The sequence below is a fragment of the Sus scrofa genome, chromosome 6 (assembly GCF_054392235.1).
Source record: "Sus scrofa isolate SSC_HxYL_T2T_F1_AM1 chromosome 6, Sscrofa_HxYL_maternal_Yorkshire_Landrace_v2.0, whole genome shotgun sequence".
Lineage (NCBI taxonomy): Eukaryota > Metazoa > Chordata > Mammalia > Artiodactyla > Suidae > Sus > Sus scrofa.
The window spans coordinates 60,307,675-60,323,428 of NC_139388.1; the positions used below are offsets into that span (position 1 = coordinate 60,307,675).

General features: G+C 40.8%; 1 protein-coding gene across 1 annotated transcript in view; it reads left to right on the forward strand.

The window, feature by feature from the left end:
• ZNF614 (zinc finger protein 614) overlaps positions 1-15,754 on the forward strand; it is a 32,660-nt gene that overhangs the window by 877 nt on the left and 16,029 nt on the right. Inside the window, exon 2 of the mRNA XM_021097258.2 lies at positions 6,278-6,501. Within this exon, the coding sequence (XP_020952917.1) occupies positions 6,487-6,501 (15 nt within the window). The 5' untranslated portion in view covers positions 6,278-6,486. The remainder of the gene's footprint in view (positions 1-6,277; positions 6,502-15,754) is intronic.

Here is a 15,754-nt window from a genome sequence, read left to right on the forward strand (position 1 = left end):
GCCTAGGCTTTAGTCCTCATGACTTGTATTAGGGAAGGTGACGTAGGTTCCTGAGCAAAATCAGGTGCAGGCAATGACAAAGCCATCTCTGAGTGAATAACAGAGGAAACGACTAGCAGCTAGTGACAGGTGCATCCCTCCAGGGCATCGTGCAGCTGCTCCTGGTTCATGTATGACTCCCTTATCTTGCGTTTGAAGGAGACCCTGTACCTGAGAACTCTGCGTCAGCAGTCCTTAGCTTGCTGTGCTTTTGCATGTGCGCCAAGTTTGCCTTCTGCAGAGTTCAGCAGTTCCGTGGTCTCCAACAAACAGCTCTGTAAGAAACTGCTGAACTGTCTTCCAAAGTGGCTGTACCGTTTTGCCATCGGCAATATGTTAGAGGGCCTATTGCTTCATATCCTCTGCAGCATTCGGTGTTTCCGTTTTTGAGTTTTGGCTATTCTAATAGATGGGCAGTGGTATCTCATTGTTCTAATTTGTAATTCCCTTATTACGTATGATGTGAAACATCTTTTCACATGCTTACTTGCTTTCCATGTATCTTCCTTGGTAAGGTGTCAGTTCAGGTCTTTTGGTCATTTTTCAATTGGGTTGTGTGTGTTTTTTTTTTTTCCTTAATTTTTTTTAATGGCCACACCCACCGCATATGGAAGTTCCTGAGCTAGGGATTGAACCTGTGCCTCTGCAGAGACCCAAGCTGTTGCCATCAGATTCTTAACCCAGTGCACCACAGTGGAAACTCCAGGTGGTATTTTCTTATTGTTAAGGGTTTTTTTTTTTTTTTTTTGTCTTTTCTAGGGCCACACCCGCGGCATATGGAGTTTCCCAGGCTAGGGGTCGAATCGGAGCTGTAGCCACCAGCCAACACCACAGCCACAGCAATGAGGGATCCAAGCCATGTTTGTGACCTACACCACCAAAGCCAGATCCTTAACCCACTGAACAAGGCCAGGGATTGAACCCGCAGCCTCATGGTTCCTAGTCGGATTCATTAACCACTGCACCATGAGGAGAACTCCTTTACTGTTAAGTTTTTAAGAGGTCTTTGTATATTCAGGATAATAGTCCTTTATCAGATGTGCCTTTTGCAAATATTTTTTCCTAGCCTATGGCTTTTCTACCTAATTTCTTTTTTTTTTTTTTTTTTGTCTTTTGTCTTTTGTCTTTTTTTTTGTTGTTGTTGTTGCTATTTCTTGGGCCACTCCCCCAGCATATGGAGGTTCCCAGGCTAGGGGTCCAATCGGAGCTGTAGCCACCAGCCTACGCCAGAGCCACAGCAACGTGGGATCCGAGCCGCGTCTGCAACCTACACCACAGCTCACGGCAACGCCGGATTGTTAACCCACTGAGCAAGGGCAGGGACCGAACCCGCAACCTCATGGTTCCTAGTCGGATTCGCTAACCACTGCGCCACAACGGGAACTCCCTACCTAATTTCTTGATATAGTTTGTATTTTTGGCTATTATATTTAAATGTATTATCTATTTTAATTTAATTTTTTTATTTCATTTTTTTTCTTTGGGCTGCACCTGCAGCATATGGAAGTTCCCAGGCCAGGGGTCGAATTGGAGCTATAGCCATCAGGCTACGCCACACCCACAGCAACGCCAGATCTGACTCTGTGACATACACCACTGCTCACAGTAACGCCGGATCCTTTAACCCACTGAGCAAGGCCAGGGATCGAACCTGGGTCCTCATGGATACTAGTTGGTTTGTTACTGCTGAGCCACAATGGGAACTTTCTAATTTAATTTTTTAAATGTATGGTGTGAGGTAGCTGTTCCAGTATATTTCTTGGAAAAACCATTCTTTCCCTCATTGCTTTGTCTTGCACCTTTTGTTGAAAATCAGCTGACTATACTTGAATTTGTTTCTTAATTCTCAATTCTGTTGCACTGATTTATGTATCTATTGTTATGTCAGCTTAGTACCTGTCTTATTACTGTGGCTTTAAAGTAAATTTTTAAATAAATTAGTAAAAGCACTCACTAGTTTATAATTCTATTTTACAACTGGTCTGGAGTTCTAGATCCTTTGCTTTTTAATGCAAATTTTAGAATCAGCCTCTTGATATTTATAAAATTCCTGGTGTTCCCTTTTAAATATTTATTTATTTATTTATTGTCTTTTTAGAGCCATACCTGCAGCATATGGAATTTCCCAGGCTAGGGGTTGAGTTGGAGCTGTAGCTGCCAGCCTACACCACAGCCTCAGCAACGCTAGATCTGAGCCATGTCTGCGACCTACATACACTACAACTCATGGCAATGCCTGCCCCTTAACCCACTGAGTGAGGCCAGGGATCAAACCCAAGTCCTTACGGATACTAGTCCAGTTCATTACCGCTGAGCCACCATAGGAACTCCCCTGGCATGCCTTGGATATTGATTGCATTGAATCTCTGTCAGAAGAACTGCCCTCACCATATTAAATCTTCCAATCCATAGGCTTGGAATGTCTCTCCACTATTTATATCTCTAAATTTGTCTCGGAGGCCTTTTATAGTTGTCAGTATACAGGTCTTGCTTTTGTCTTTATTTTCTTTTTATGATTGTTTTCATTAAAAATTTTTTTTATGGAGTTCCTGTCGTGGCGCAGTGGTTAATGAATCCGACTAGGAACCATGAGGTTGTGGGTTCGGTCCCTGCCCTTGCTCAGTGGGTTAACGATCTGGCGTTGCCGTGAGCTGTGGTGTAGGTCGCAGACGCGGCTCGGATCTCGCATTGCTGTGGCTCTGGTGTAGGCTGGTGGCTACAGCTCCGATTGGACCCCTAGCCTGGGAACCTCCATATGCCGCAGGAGTGACCCAAGAAATAGCAAAAAGACCAAAAAAAAATTTTTTTTATTATAGTTGATTTACAACTATAATAAAATAGTTCTGTCAATTTCTGCTGTACAGCCCAGTGACCCAGTTAAACATACATATACATTCCTTTTCTTATAATATCTTTCATCATGTTCCATCACAAATGATTGGATATCGTTCCCTGTGCTGTACAGCGGGACCTCATTACTTACCCATTCCAAATGCAATGGTTTGCTTCTACTAACCCCCAACTCCCAGCCTATCTTGTTCCCTCCCCCTTGGCATCCACAAGTGTCTTCTCCATGTCCATGAATTTGTTTCTGTTCTGTAGATAGGTTCATTTGTGCCATATTTTAGATTCCACATATGGTTGATACCACATGGTATTTGTCTTTCTCTTTCTGACTTACTTCACTTAGTATGAGAATCTCCAGTTCCATCCATGTTGCTGGGAATGGCATTATTTTGTTCTTTTTTATGGCTGAGTAATATTCCACTGTATATATGAACCACATTTTATTAATCCATTCATCTGTTGGTGGACATTTAGGTTGTTTCCATGTCTTGGCTATTGTGAAGAGTGCTGCAGTGAACATAGGGATGCGTATATCTTTTTGAATGAAAGTTTTGTCTGGATATATGCCCAAGAGTGGGATTGCTGGGCCATATGATAGTTCTGTATGTAGTTTTCTGAGGTACCTCCGAACTGTTTTCTATAGTGGTTGTAGGAATTTACATTCCCAACAACAGTGTAGGAGGGTTTCCTTTTCCCCACACCTTCTCTAGCATTTGTTATTGTAGACTTATTAATGATGGCCATTCTGACTGGTGCGAGGTGGTATCTCATTTTAGCTTTGATTTGCATTTCTCTAATAATTAGTGATATCGAGCATCTTTTCATGTGTCTGTTGGAGTATGTCCTCTTTGGAGAAATGTCTATTCGCCCATTTTTCAATTGGGCTGTTTGTTTTTTTGCTGTTGAGTTGTATGTGTTGTTGGTATATTTTGGAGATTAAGCCCTTGTTGGTTGCATCTTAATTTATTCTTAAGTATTTTTCTTTTTGATGCCATTGTGTGTGGAACTGCTTCCTTAATTTCAATTTTGGCTGGATCATTACTAGTATAGAGATATACAATTTACTTTAATATATTGGTATTGTATTCTGTAACCTTGCCAAACTTATTTATTAGCTCTAACAGGTTTTTTTTTTTTTTGTTTTTTTTTTTTTTTTTTTTTTTTTTGCATTTACTTCTTAGGATTTTCTTTCTTTTGTCTTTTTAGGACCACACCTGCAGCATATGGAGGTTCCCAGGATAGGGGTTGAATCTCAGCTGCAGCTGCCAGCCTATACCACAGCCACAGCAATGCCAGATGTAAACTGCATCTGTGACCTACACCACAGCTCACGGCAACACTGAATCCTTAACCCACTGAGCAAGGCCAGGGATGGAATCTGCATCCTCGTAGATATTAGGTTTGTTTCTGCTGAGCCACGATGGGAACTCCTCTTAGGATTTTCAATATACAAAATCATGTTGTCTGTGAATAAGGATAGTGGTACTCTGCATTTCGAATATGGATGCTTTATTACCTGTTGAGCTAGCTGGAACCTTTAGTATAGTAATGGACACGATTGGTTAAAGCATTCTACCTTGCCTTGTTCTCAATTCTAGGAGAAAAACATTCAGAATTTTACCATTAAGTGTGATGTTGGTTTTGGTTTTTCATAGATGGCCATTTAATAATTTGACTAACTTACTTTCTGTTTCTAGTTTTCTGAGAGTTTTAATTGTGAGTGGGTATTAAATGCCTTTGTATACCTTTTCTATGTCTATCGAGAAGAACATGTGGGTTTTATCTTCTGTTGTATTAATTTGGAGCATTCCATAAATTTCTTTTCCCATGATAAGCCAACTTTGCATTCCTGGGACCAGTCCCCCTTAGTTGTTGTCTATAATCCTTTTTATATTATGCTGCATTTGTTTTGCTAATACATTGTTTACAATTTTTCACCTGTATTCATGAAGGAGATTGGTCTATAGTATTCTTTGTCTTTGATGCCTTGGTCTGGCTTTGGTATCTTGATAATAAGGGCTTTATAGAGTGAAGCTCTCTGAGAGTAGGCTTTTCTTTGTGTGATGATTTTTAATTGCCAGTCAGTTTCTTTGTGTGTTATGTATCTATTCAAATGTTTTAAAAACTCTTTCAGTTTTGTCTCTTTCTAGGCATTTGACTATTTCATCTAAGTTTTATATATATATTTTAACCCATATTGTTTAGAAGTATGCTGTTTAATTTCCACATGTCTCATATTTTCTAAATGTCACTCTGAAGTTGATATATAATTTGGTTCTGTTGTGGTTGGAAAATGTATTTTGAATGTTTGTGTGTGTGAGTCATATACTTTTTAAAAGTTTTAATGTAATTTTTAATGCTTACACTCCATTTACAGTTATTATGAAACATTATCTATATTCTCCATGTCGTACATAGCTTATCTTTATTTTGAATTTATCGACTGTTGTTTTGTGTTTTAACACATGGTCTTTCCTGAAGAATGTTTCATGTACTTTTGAAAAAATGTATATTTTGTTGCTGTTGAGTATTATCTTAAATGTGTCACTTAAGTTGATTGATTATATTGTTCAAGTCTTCTAAATTCTTGCTGGTTTTGTTTTTGTTTTATCATTATTTCCAGCCAGGGAAAACTCACCTAACCCTTAGTGTCCAGAGTTCTTATTGGGGTTCAGTGAACATAGATGTGATTGGCTGCTTATGTGGCTGAACTTAGTCTCCAGCCTCTCCAGAGGTCTAGCTGATACCATATGGTCCAAAGCCCTCACCATAAATCACATCATTTCCATAGACTATCGTGTATGGCCCTACTGTAGGCTCCAAGGTAAGCAAAGCCATTCTTATTAGGTGAGACATTCCAAGGGCCTAGAGGTTCCCTCCCAGGAACTGAGGACAAAGCCAAACATCTGTTGGGCAAGGTCAGTCCTTTAATACATAAAGAGAAGCAAGAAACCTTAATGATTCACGTAGTACCATGGTCTTCAAACTGAGATGTATAACCCACTGAGCAAACAAAGACTTTTGAAGTGGTTCATGGGCACACATACTTTTTAAAGACACAAATGTCCAGATCCTTGGAACCAGATCTTTTCATGTGTCCTTCTCCCTGAACTTGATCTGCCTGAGCATTCACCAGCCTTGAAGCATCATGTTCTGCTGCTTCTGCTTTCCCTCCTCCCCTTTAAGAGTCATGCCAGTTCCTCATCACAAAAGAAAGGCCTACCTTTCACACATTCAAAACCTTGTTTTATTGCCCCAGAGGAGGAATGCCTCTGGGACACCAAATAAAACAACAGCTGGAAATATGAGGGTCCCTTATTTAAGTGCTTTTTAACAGTGGCAATTTCTGGGCCCAGAGGAAATGTACACTCAAAGTCAATTTGCTCTTTAGCCCATAGGTCCCGGCTCCCCAGAAGAAAGAGTGATTAAGTGAAGGAATGGGGGAAGAAAGAGGAGGTTCTTGGAGTTGGATATCATCATTTCTGAGGACAATGTTAACTGGGCACCAGGATTTCTGTCTCTAAGAACTACATGGCAGATGCAGAAGAGACGAAAGGCATAGAATCCCCGTTACTCATCATTTTCTGAGTGCAAAAGAACATGATCAAGGCTCAGGTGATTTCTGGTTGTTGTATCTTTCCTTTGTTGTCTAATGGATTTGTGGTGACCTGAAAAAACAAAGTTCATTCAACTAAAAGAAGTATAGGGGGTTCCCTGGTGTCTCAGCAGGTTAAGGATCCGGCGTTATCACTGCTGTGGCTTGGGTTGCTGGCTATGGTGTGGGTTTGATTCCTGGCTGGCCTGGGAACTTTTTTTAAATTACTCAATTATTATAGTCATATTTTTTAAATTATAGTCATATTTTTTATATATATTATATTTTTTACATATATATTTTATAGTCATATTTTTTAAATTACTCAATTATTATAGTCATAGTTGTACAGTGATCATCACAACCTGATTTTATAGCATTTCCATCCCAAACCCCCAGCCCATCCCCCACCCCCAACCTGTCTCATTTGAAAATCGTAAGTTTTTCAAACTCTGAGTCAGTGTCTCTTCTGCAAAGAAGTTCTTTGTGTCCCTTTTTTAGATTCCACATGTAACTGATAGCATTTGACGTTGGTTTCTCACCATCTGACTGACTTCACTTAGCATGATAATTTCTGGGTCCATCCATTTCTGCATCCAGTGCTGCAGGGCAACGGGGAATCCTGAAAGAGGAATGGCGTGGTATAACAAAACACACAAGACTCTTACATTTAGAAAGTAGGGGACCAGGAGGCACTCTGTTCCTGGAACAAAGGCACTTAGGCTTTAGCCCACATGACTTTTATTAAGGAAGGTGATAAGATTATTAGTAGTGGGATTAAGGAGGGTGACAAGATTAGTGGGCAAGAACAGGTATAGGCAATAACAGGTATAGGTTATCTTCTTAGTGATATCAAAGGGAGTATCCTTAGGACATAGTGCAGTTGTTTATAGAATAACACGATTAATGCATAAGTCCTTTATATTGTCTTTGAAGGAGACTCTGTACTTTAGAACTCTGTGTCCCAGGAGATACTTGCCTTTTGCAGAATTGAGCTGTTCTGTGGTCTCCAACAATCCATGTTGCTGCAAATGCTGTTATTTCTTTCCTTTTAATGGCTGAGTAATATTCCATTGTGTATATGTACCACATCTTTATCCACTCCTCTGTCGATGGACGTTTAGGTTATTTCCATGTCTTGGCTATTGCAAATAGTGCTGCAGTGAACATTGGAGTACATATATCTTTTTGAGTCATGGTTTTCTCTGGATAGATGCCCAGGAGAGGTATTGCTAATCAAACAGTAATACTATTTTTATTTTTCTGAGGAATCTCCATACTGTTCTCCACAGTGGTTGCACCAATTTACATTCCCACCAACAGTGTAATAGGGTTCCCTTTTCTCCACACCCTCTCTAGCATTTAGTGTTTGTAGACTTTTTGATGATGGCCATTCTGGCTGGTATAAGGTGGTAGCTACCTCATAGTGGTTTTAATTTCTATTTCTCTGATAATTAGTGATGCTGAACATCTTTTCATGTGTTTTTGGCCATCTGTATGTCTTCTTTGGATACTGTGTTTAGGTCTGCCCATTTTTTGATGGGGTTGTTTGTTTTTTTGGTGTTGAGCTGTAGAAGGTGTGTATAAGTTGGAGATGAATCCCATCAGTCACTTCATTTGCAAATATTTTCTCCCATTCTGTGGGTTGTCTTTTTTCTTTTTTGTTAAGGGTTTCCTTTGCTGTGTGGAAACTTTTAAGATTAATTAAGTCCCATTTGTTTATTTTTGTTTTTATTGTAGGTGGATCTGAGAAAATGCTGTGGTTTATGTTGGCCTATGCTTTTTTCTAAGAGTTTTATTATAGTATCTGGTCTTATATTTAGGTCTTTTAATCCATTTTGAGTTTATTTTTGTGTATGGTGTTAGGAAGTGTTCTAATTTCATTCTTTTACATGTGCCTGTCCAGTTTTCCCAGCACCACTTGTTGAAGGGGCTGTCTTTTCTCCATTGTATATTCTTTGACTGTAGATGTCATAGATTAGTTGACTATAGGTGTAGTATAGTCTGAATTTAGGGAGCCTGATTCCTCCAGCTCCATTTTTCTTTTTCAGAATGTCCTTGGCTATTCTGGGTCTTTTGTGATTCCAAACAAACTTTAAAATATTTGATTCTGGTTCTGTGAAAAATGTCCTTGGCAATTTGATGGGGATTGCATTGAATCTGTAGGTTGCCTGGGGTAGTATAGTCATTTTGATAATATTGACTATTCCAGTCCAAGAGCATGGTATGTCTTTCTACCTGTTTGTGTCATCTTTGATTTCTTTCATCAGTGTCTTACAGTTTTCAGAGTACAATTTTTTGTCTCTTTAGATATGTTTATTCCTAAGTATTTTATTCTTTTTGATGTGACGGTAAATGGGATTGTTTCCCTAACTTCTCTCTCTTTTTTTTTTTTTTTTGTCTTTTTGCCTTTTCTAGGGCTGCTCCTGTGGCATGTGGCGATTCCCAGGCTAGGGGTCTAATCGGAGCCGTAGCCACCGGCCTATGCCAGAGCCACAGCAACGCTGGATCTGAGCCGCGTCTGCAACCTACACCACACCTCACTGCAGTGCTGGATCCTCAACCCACTGAGCAAGGCCAGGGATTGAACCCGCAAACTCATGGTTCCTAGTTGGATTCGTTAACCACTGCACCACACCGGGAACTCCCTAATTTCTCTTTCTGATCTTTCGTTGTTAGTATATAGAAATGAAGTTGATTTCTGTGTATTAATTTTGTATCCTGTGACTTTGCCAAATTCATTGATGAGCACTAACAGTTTTCTGGTAGAGTCTTTAGGATTTTCTAGGTTATAATGTCATGTCATCTGCAAATAGTGATAGTTTTACTACTTCCTTTCCAATTTGGATTCCTTTTATTTCTTTTACTCCTCTAATTGCCATGGCTAGGACTTCCAAAATGATGTTGAATAGTAGTGGTGAGAGCAGACATCCTTGTCTTGTTCCTGATTTCAGTGGGAATTCTTTCAGCTTTTCACCATTGAGAATGATGTTAGCTCTGGGTTTGTCATATATGGCCTTTATTATGTTGAGGTAGGTTCCCTCTATGCCCACTTTCTGAAGGGTTTTTATCAGAAATGGGTGTTGGATTTGTCAAAGGCTTTTTCTGCATCTATTGAGAGGATCACTTTTTTTTTTTTTTTTTTTTTTGGTCTTTTTTTGTCTTTTCTAGGGCAGCACTTGCAGCATATGAAGGTTCCCAGGCTAGGGGTTTAATATCAGAGCTGTAGCCACTGGCCCATGCCAAGAGCCACAGCAATGCTAGATCCGAGCTGCATCTGTGACCTACACCATAGCTCACAGCAACACCGGATCCTTAACCCACTGAGCGAGTCCAGGGGTGGAACCTGCAACCTTCTGGTTCCTAGTTGGATTTGTTAATCACTGAGCCATGATGGGAACTCCCCAACGATCACATGGTTTTTATTCTTTGGTTTGTTAATGTGGTGTATCGCACTGATTGATTTTCAGATATTGAAGAATCCCTGGGATAAATCACACTTGATCATGATGTACAATCCTTTTAATGTATTGTTGGATTCAGTTTGCTAGTGTTTTGTTGAGGATTTTTGCACCTATGTTCATCAGTAAAATTGCCTGTAATTTTCTTTTTTTGTGGTATCTTTGTCTGGTTTTGGTATCAGAGTGATAGTGCCCTCATAGAATGAGTTTGGGAGTGTCCCTTCCTCTGCAATTTTTTGGAGTAGTTTCAGAAGGAGAGGTGTTAGCTTTTCTCTAAATGTTTGATAGAATTCACCTGTGAAGCCATCTGGTCCTGGACTTTTGTTTGTTGGAATTTTTTTTTTTTTTTTTTTTTTTTTTTGTCTTTTTGCTATTTCTTGGGCCGCTCCTGCGGCATATGGAGGTTCCCAGGCTAGGGGTCCAATTGGAGCTGTAGCCACCGGCCCAGGCCAGAGCCACAGCAACGTGGGATCCAAGCCGCGTCTGCAACCTACACCACAACTCACGGCAACGCTGGATCGTTAACCCATTGAGCAAGGGCAGGGATCGAACCCTCAACCTCATGGTTCCTAGTCGGATTTGTTAAGTTAACCACTGCGCCACAACGGGAACTCCTGTTGGAAGTTTTTTAATCACAGTTTCAATTTCAGTTCTTGTGATTGGTTCATTCATCTTTTCTATTTCATCTTGGTTTAGTTTTGGAAGATTGTACTTTTCTAAGAATTCATCCATTTCTTCTAGGTTTTCCGTTTTATTGGTGTATATATAGTTGCATATAGTAGTCTTTTATGATCCTTTGTATTTCTGTGATGTCCGTTGTTACTTCTCCTTTTTCGTTTCTAATTTTATTGATTTGAGTCTTCTCTCTTTTTTCTTGATAAGTCTGGCTAAGGGTTTATCAATTTTGTTGATCTTTTCAAAGAATCAGCTTTTCGTTTCATTGGTCTTTTCTATGGTTTTCTTTGTTTCTATTTCATTGATTTCTGCTCTCATCTTTATGATTTCTTTCCTTCTGCTAACATTAGGTCTTGTCTGTTCTCTCTCTAGCTGCTTTAGATATAAAGTTAGGTTGTTTATTTGAGCCTTTTCTTGTTTCCTGAGGTAGGCTTGTATTGCTACAAATTTCCTTTTTAGAACTGCTTTTGCTGCATCTCATAGGTTTTGGAGTGTCATATCTTTGTTGTCATTTGCTTCTAGGTGTTTTTTAATTACTCTTTGATTTCTTCAGTGATCCACTGGTTGTTTAGTAGCACGTTGTTTAGTCTCCATGTGTTTGTGTTTTTGGCAGTTTTTTTCTTGTTGTTGATTTACTGTCATATACCATTGTGGTTGAAAAAGATGCTTGATATGATTTTGATTTTTTTAAGGTTACCAAGGCTTGATTTGTAGCCCAGAATGTGATCAACCCTAGAGAATGTTCCATGTGCACTTGAGAAGAATGTGTATTCTGCTGCTTTTGGATGGAATGTTCTATAAATATCTATCAAGTCCATCTGGTCTAATGCTTCATTCAGGGCCTGTGTTTCCTTATTGATTTTCTGTCTGGATGATCTGTCCATTGCTGTAAGTGTGGTGTTAACGTCCCCCACTATTATGGTGTTATTGCCGATTTGTCCTTTTGAGGTTGTTAGCAGTTGCCTTATATATTGTGGTGATCCAATGTTGGGTGCATATATATTGAAAATTGGTATATTTTCTTGGATTGATCCTTTGATCATTATGTAATGTCCTTCCTTGTGTCTTAAAATATTCTTCATTTTAAGGTCTATTTTGTCTGATATGAGTATTGCTACTCCAGCTTTCTTTTGATTCCCATTTGCATGGAATATTTTCTTCCATCCTCTCACTTTCAATTTGTATGTGTCGAGAAGTGGGTCTCTTGAAGACTGCATATATACAGAGTTCCCGTCGTGGCTCAGTGGTTAACGAATTCGACTAGGAACCATGAGGTTGTGGGTTCAATCCCTGGCCTTGCTCAGTGGGTTAAGGATCCGGCATTGCCGTGAGCTGTGGTGTAGGTTGCAGATGCGGCTTGGATCCCGCGTTGCTGTGGCTCTGGTGTAGGCCAGTGGCTATGGCTCTGATTAGCCTGGGAATCTCCATATGCTGTGGAAGCAGCCCTAGAAAAGGCAAAAAGACAAAAAAAAAAAAAAAAAAAAAAAAAATAGACTGCGTGTATATGGATCTTGTTTTTATATCCATTCAGCCATTCTATGTCTTTTGATTGGGGCATTTAGTCCATTAACATTTAAGGTAATTATTGATATGTTCTTATTGCCATTTTATTAACTGTTTTGGATTTGTTTTTGTTGCTCTTTTTTCTTCCCTTCTTCTCTTGTTCTCTCTTGTGGTTTGATGTATTTGGGTTGCTTTTTCTTATTTGTTTGTGTATCAATTGCAGATTTTTGGTTTGCACTTACTCTGAAGTTTTGATATAAGAGTCTATATGAGATTGTTTTAAGTTGTTGGTGCATCTTAATTGCAAGTGCATCTCCAGTGTCCTGCATTTTACCCTCCTCTTCTCATGATTTCTGATTTTGGTCACATAATTGTGTGTGGATGATTTCCCATCTTTACTGTATATATGCCTTTACTGGTGGGTCTTGTCATTTGTGGTATTTGTTTCTAGTTGTGGCCTTTTCTTTTCTGCCTAGAGAAGTTCTTTTAGTATTTGTTCTAAAGCTGGTTCAGTGTTGCTGAATTCTCTTAGCTTTTACTTATCTGTAAAGCTTTTTACTTTATTTTTTTGTCTTTTTGTCTTTTTAGGGCCACACCCATGGCATATGGAGGTTCCCAGGCTAGGGGTCTAATCTGAGCTGTAGCCACCAGCCTACACCACAGCCACAACAATGCAGGATCCACGCCATTTCTGCCACCTACACCACAGCTCACCAGCAACACCAGATCCTTAACCCACTGAGCAAGGCCAGGGATCGAACCCACAACCTCATGGTTCCTAGTTGGGTTGATTTACACTGCACCATGACAGGAACTCCATGTAAAGCTTTTGATTTCTCCTTCTGAATGAGAGCCTTGCTGGCTAAAGTAATCTTGGTTGGAGGTTTTTCCCTTTCATCACATTAAGTACATCATGCCACTCCCTTCTGGCCTGCAGAGTTTCTGCCTGAAAAATCTGCTGATAACCTTATTGGGGTTCCCTTGTATGTTGTTTCTTTTCCCTAGCTGCTTTCAGTATTTTCTCTTTGTCTTTAATTTTGGTCAGTTTGATTAATATGTGTCTTGGGGTGTTCCTCCATGGGTTTATTTTATATGGTACTCATTGTGCTTCCTGGATTTGAGTGAGTGGTTCCTTTCCCATGTTAAGGAAGTTTTTGGCCATTATCTCTTTGAATATTTTTTCTGTCCCTTTCTCTCTCTTCTCCTTCTGGCACCCCCATAATACAGATGTTGGTGCATTTAATGTTGTCCCAGAGTTCTCTGAGACTCTCTTTATTTCTTTTCAATCTTTTTTTTTTTTTTTTTTTTTTTTTTTGTCTTTTTGCTATTTCTTTGGGCCGCTCCCGTGGCATATGGAGGTTCCCAGGCTAGGGGTCGAATTGGAGCTGTAGCCACTGGCCTACACTAGGGCCATAGCAACGCGGGATCTGAGCCGCGTCTGCAACCTACAGCACAGCTCACAGCAACGCCAGATCGTTAACCCACTGAGCAAGGGCAGGGATCGAACCTGCAACCTCATGGTTCCTAGTCAGATTCGTTAACCACTGCGCCACGACGGGAACTCCTCTTTTCAATCTTTTTTTCTCTTTTCTGTTTTGCATCAGTGATTTCCAGTAGTCTGTCCTCCACCTCACTTATTCATTCTTCTGCCTCCTGTATTCTGCTGTTGGTTGCTTCTAATGAATTTTTTATTTCAGTTATTGTATTTTGCATCTCTGCCTCCTTAAGTTTTAAATCTTGTATTTCTTTGCTCAGTGTTTCCTGTAAATTATCCATCTTTGTTCCAGTTTATTTCCAGTGTCTTGTATCATCTTTAGCATGATCAGTCTAAAGTCTTTTTCCTGGAGGCTGATACCTCCAGATCACTTAGCTGTTTTTCTGGGGGTTTTTTTGTGTTTTTTTTTCCCTCCCTTATCTGAGTTATAGTTCTCTGCATTTTCTTTTCCTTTTTTTTTAAATTTTGATTCTTTGTGGTCCCAAATTCCTTTCCTTTTCCATTTCTTCACGTGGCTTAGATCGCCTCAGTTTCTGTCTGAAGTTCTTTTCTTTTTCTTTTTTATTTATTTATTTATTTATTTTATTTATTTTTTTTGTCTTTTTGCCTTTTTCTTTTTTTGTCTTTTGTCTTTTTTTGTTGTTGTTGTTGTTGCTATTTCTTGGGCCGCTCCCGCGGCATATGGAGGTTCCCAGGCTAGGGGTTGAATCGGAGCTGTAGCCACCGGCCTACACCAGAGCCACAGCAACGCAGGATCCGAGCCGTGTCTGCAACCTACACCACAGCTCACGGCAACGCCGGATCGTTAACCCACTGAGCAAGGGCAGGGATCGAACCCGCGACCTCATGGTTCCTAGTCGGATTCGTTAACCACTGCGCCACGACGGGAACTCCCCTCTTTTTGCCTTTTTCTAGGGCCGCTTCCGTGGCATATGGAGATTCCCAGGCTAGGGGTCTAATCGGAGCCGTAGCCACCAGCCTACACCAGAGCTACAGCAACGCGGGATCCGAGCCGCGTCTGCAACCTACACCACAGCTCACGGCAATGCCGGATCCTTAACCCACTGAGCAAGGGCAGGGATCGAACCCACAACCTCATGGTTCCTAGTCGGATTCGTTAACCACTGCACCATGACGGGAACTCCTGCATTTTCATGTTTATTTTTATAGGTTTTTGGTGTGGTATCCTTTTTGCAGACAGTAGAGTTGTAGCCTCTCTTACTCCTGATGTCTGCCCCCCTTGTCGCTGAAGTTGGTACAGGGGCTTGCTGTAGGCTTCCTGATGGGAGGGAGTGGTGCCTACCTACTGGTAGGTGGGCCTGATTCCTATGCTCTAGTGGGTGGGGCTTTGTCTCCAGATGAGATTAGAGTTGGCTGTGTGCCTGGGGGTGTCTTTAGGCAGCCTATATACTGATGGCTCGGGCTGTGAACCCATCTGGATTATTGTTTGGCCTGGGGTTTCTCAGGGCTGAAGAGTGGGGCCAGATTTTCCCAAAATGTCCACCTTCAGAGAAACACACACTGATGAATGTTCCCAAGAGCTTTGTCTCCAATGTCCTTTCCCCACAATGAGCCACAGTCACCCCCTGTTTTCCCAGGAGATCCTCCAGAAACTGCAGTCAGGTCCAACCCAGATTCCTATGGAGCCTCTGCCTTGCCCTGGGACCCAGTGTACAGGAAAGTGTGCGTGCCTTTCAAGAATGGTGTCTCCGTTTTCCACAGTCCTGGGGAGCTCCCATACACAAGCTCCACTGGCCTTCAATGCCAGATGCTCCGGGGGCTCTTTCTCCCAATGTCAGATCCCCAGGTGTGGGGACTTGACATGGGGCTCAGAACTCTCATTCCTGTAGGTGAGTCCTTATGACAGAGTTACTTTCCAGTTTGTGAGCTTCCCACCTGGGAGGTATGGGATTACTGCTTACTTCTGTAATCGCCCCTCTATCATTTGATGTGGCCTCCTCTTTGTCTTCTAGAGTAGGATATCTTTTTGAGTTTCCAGTCCATTTGTTTGAAGGTTGTTCAGCATTTGGTTGTAATTGTGTTGTTTTTATGAGAGAAGTTGAACTCTAGTCCTTCTATTCTGCCATCTTAATCTCCGTCCCCTGGCCTGGGAACTTTCTCATGGCCATAGGCATGGCC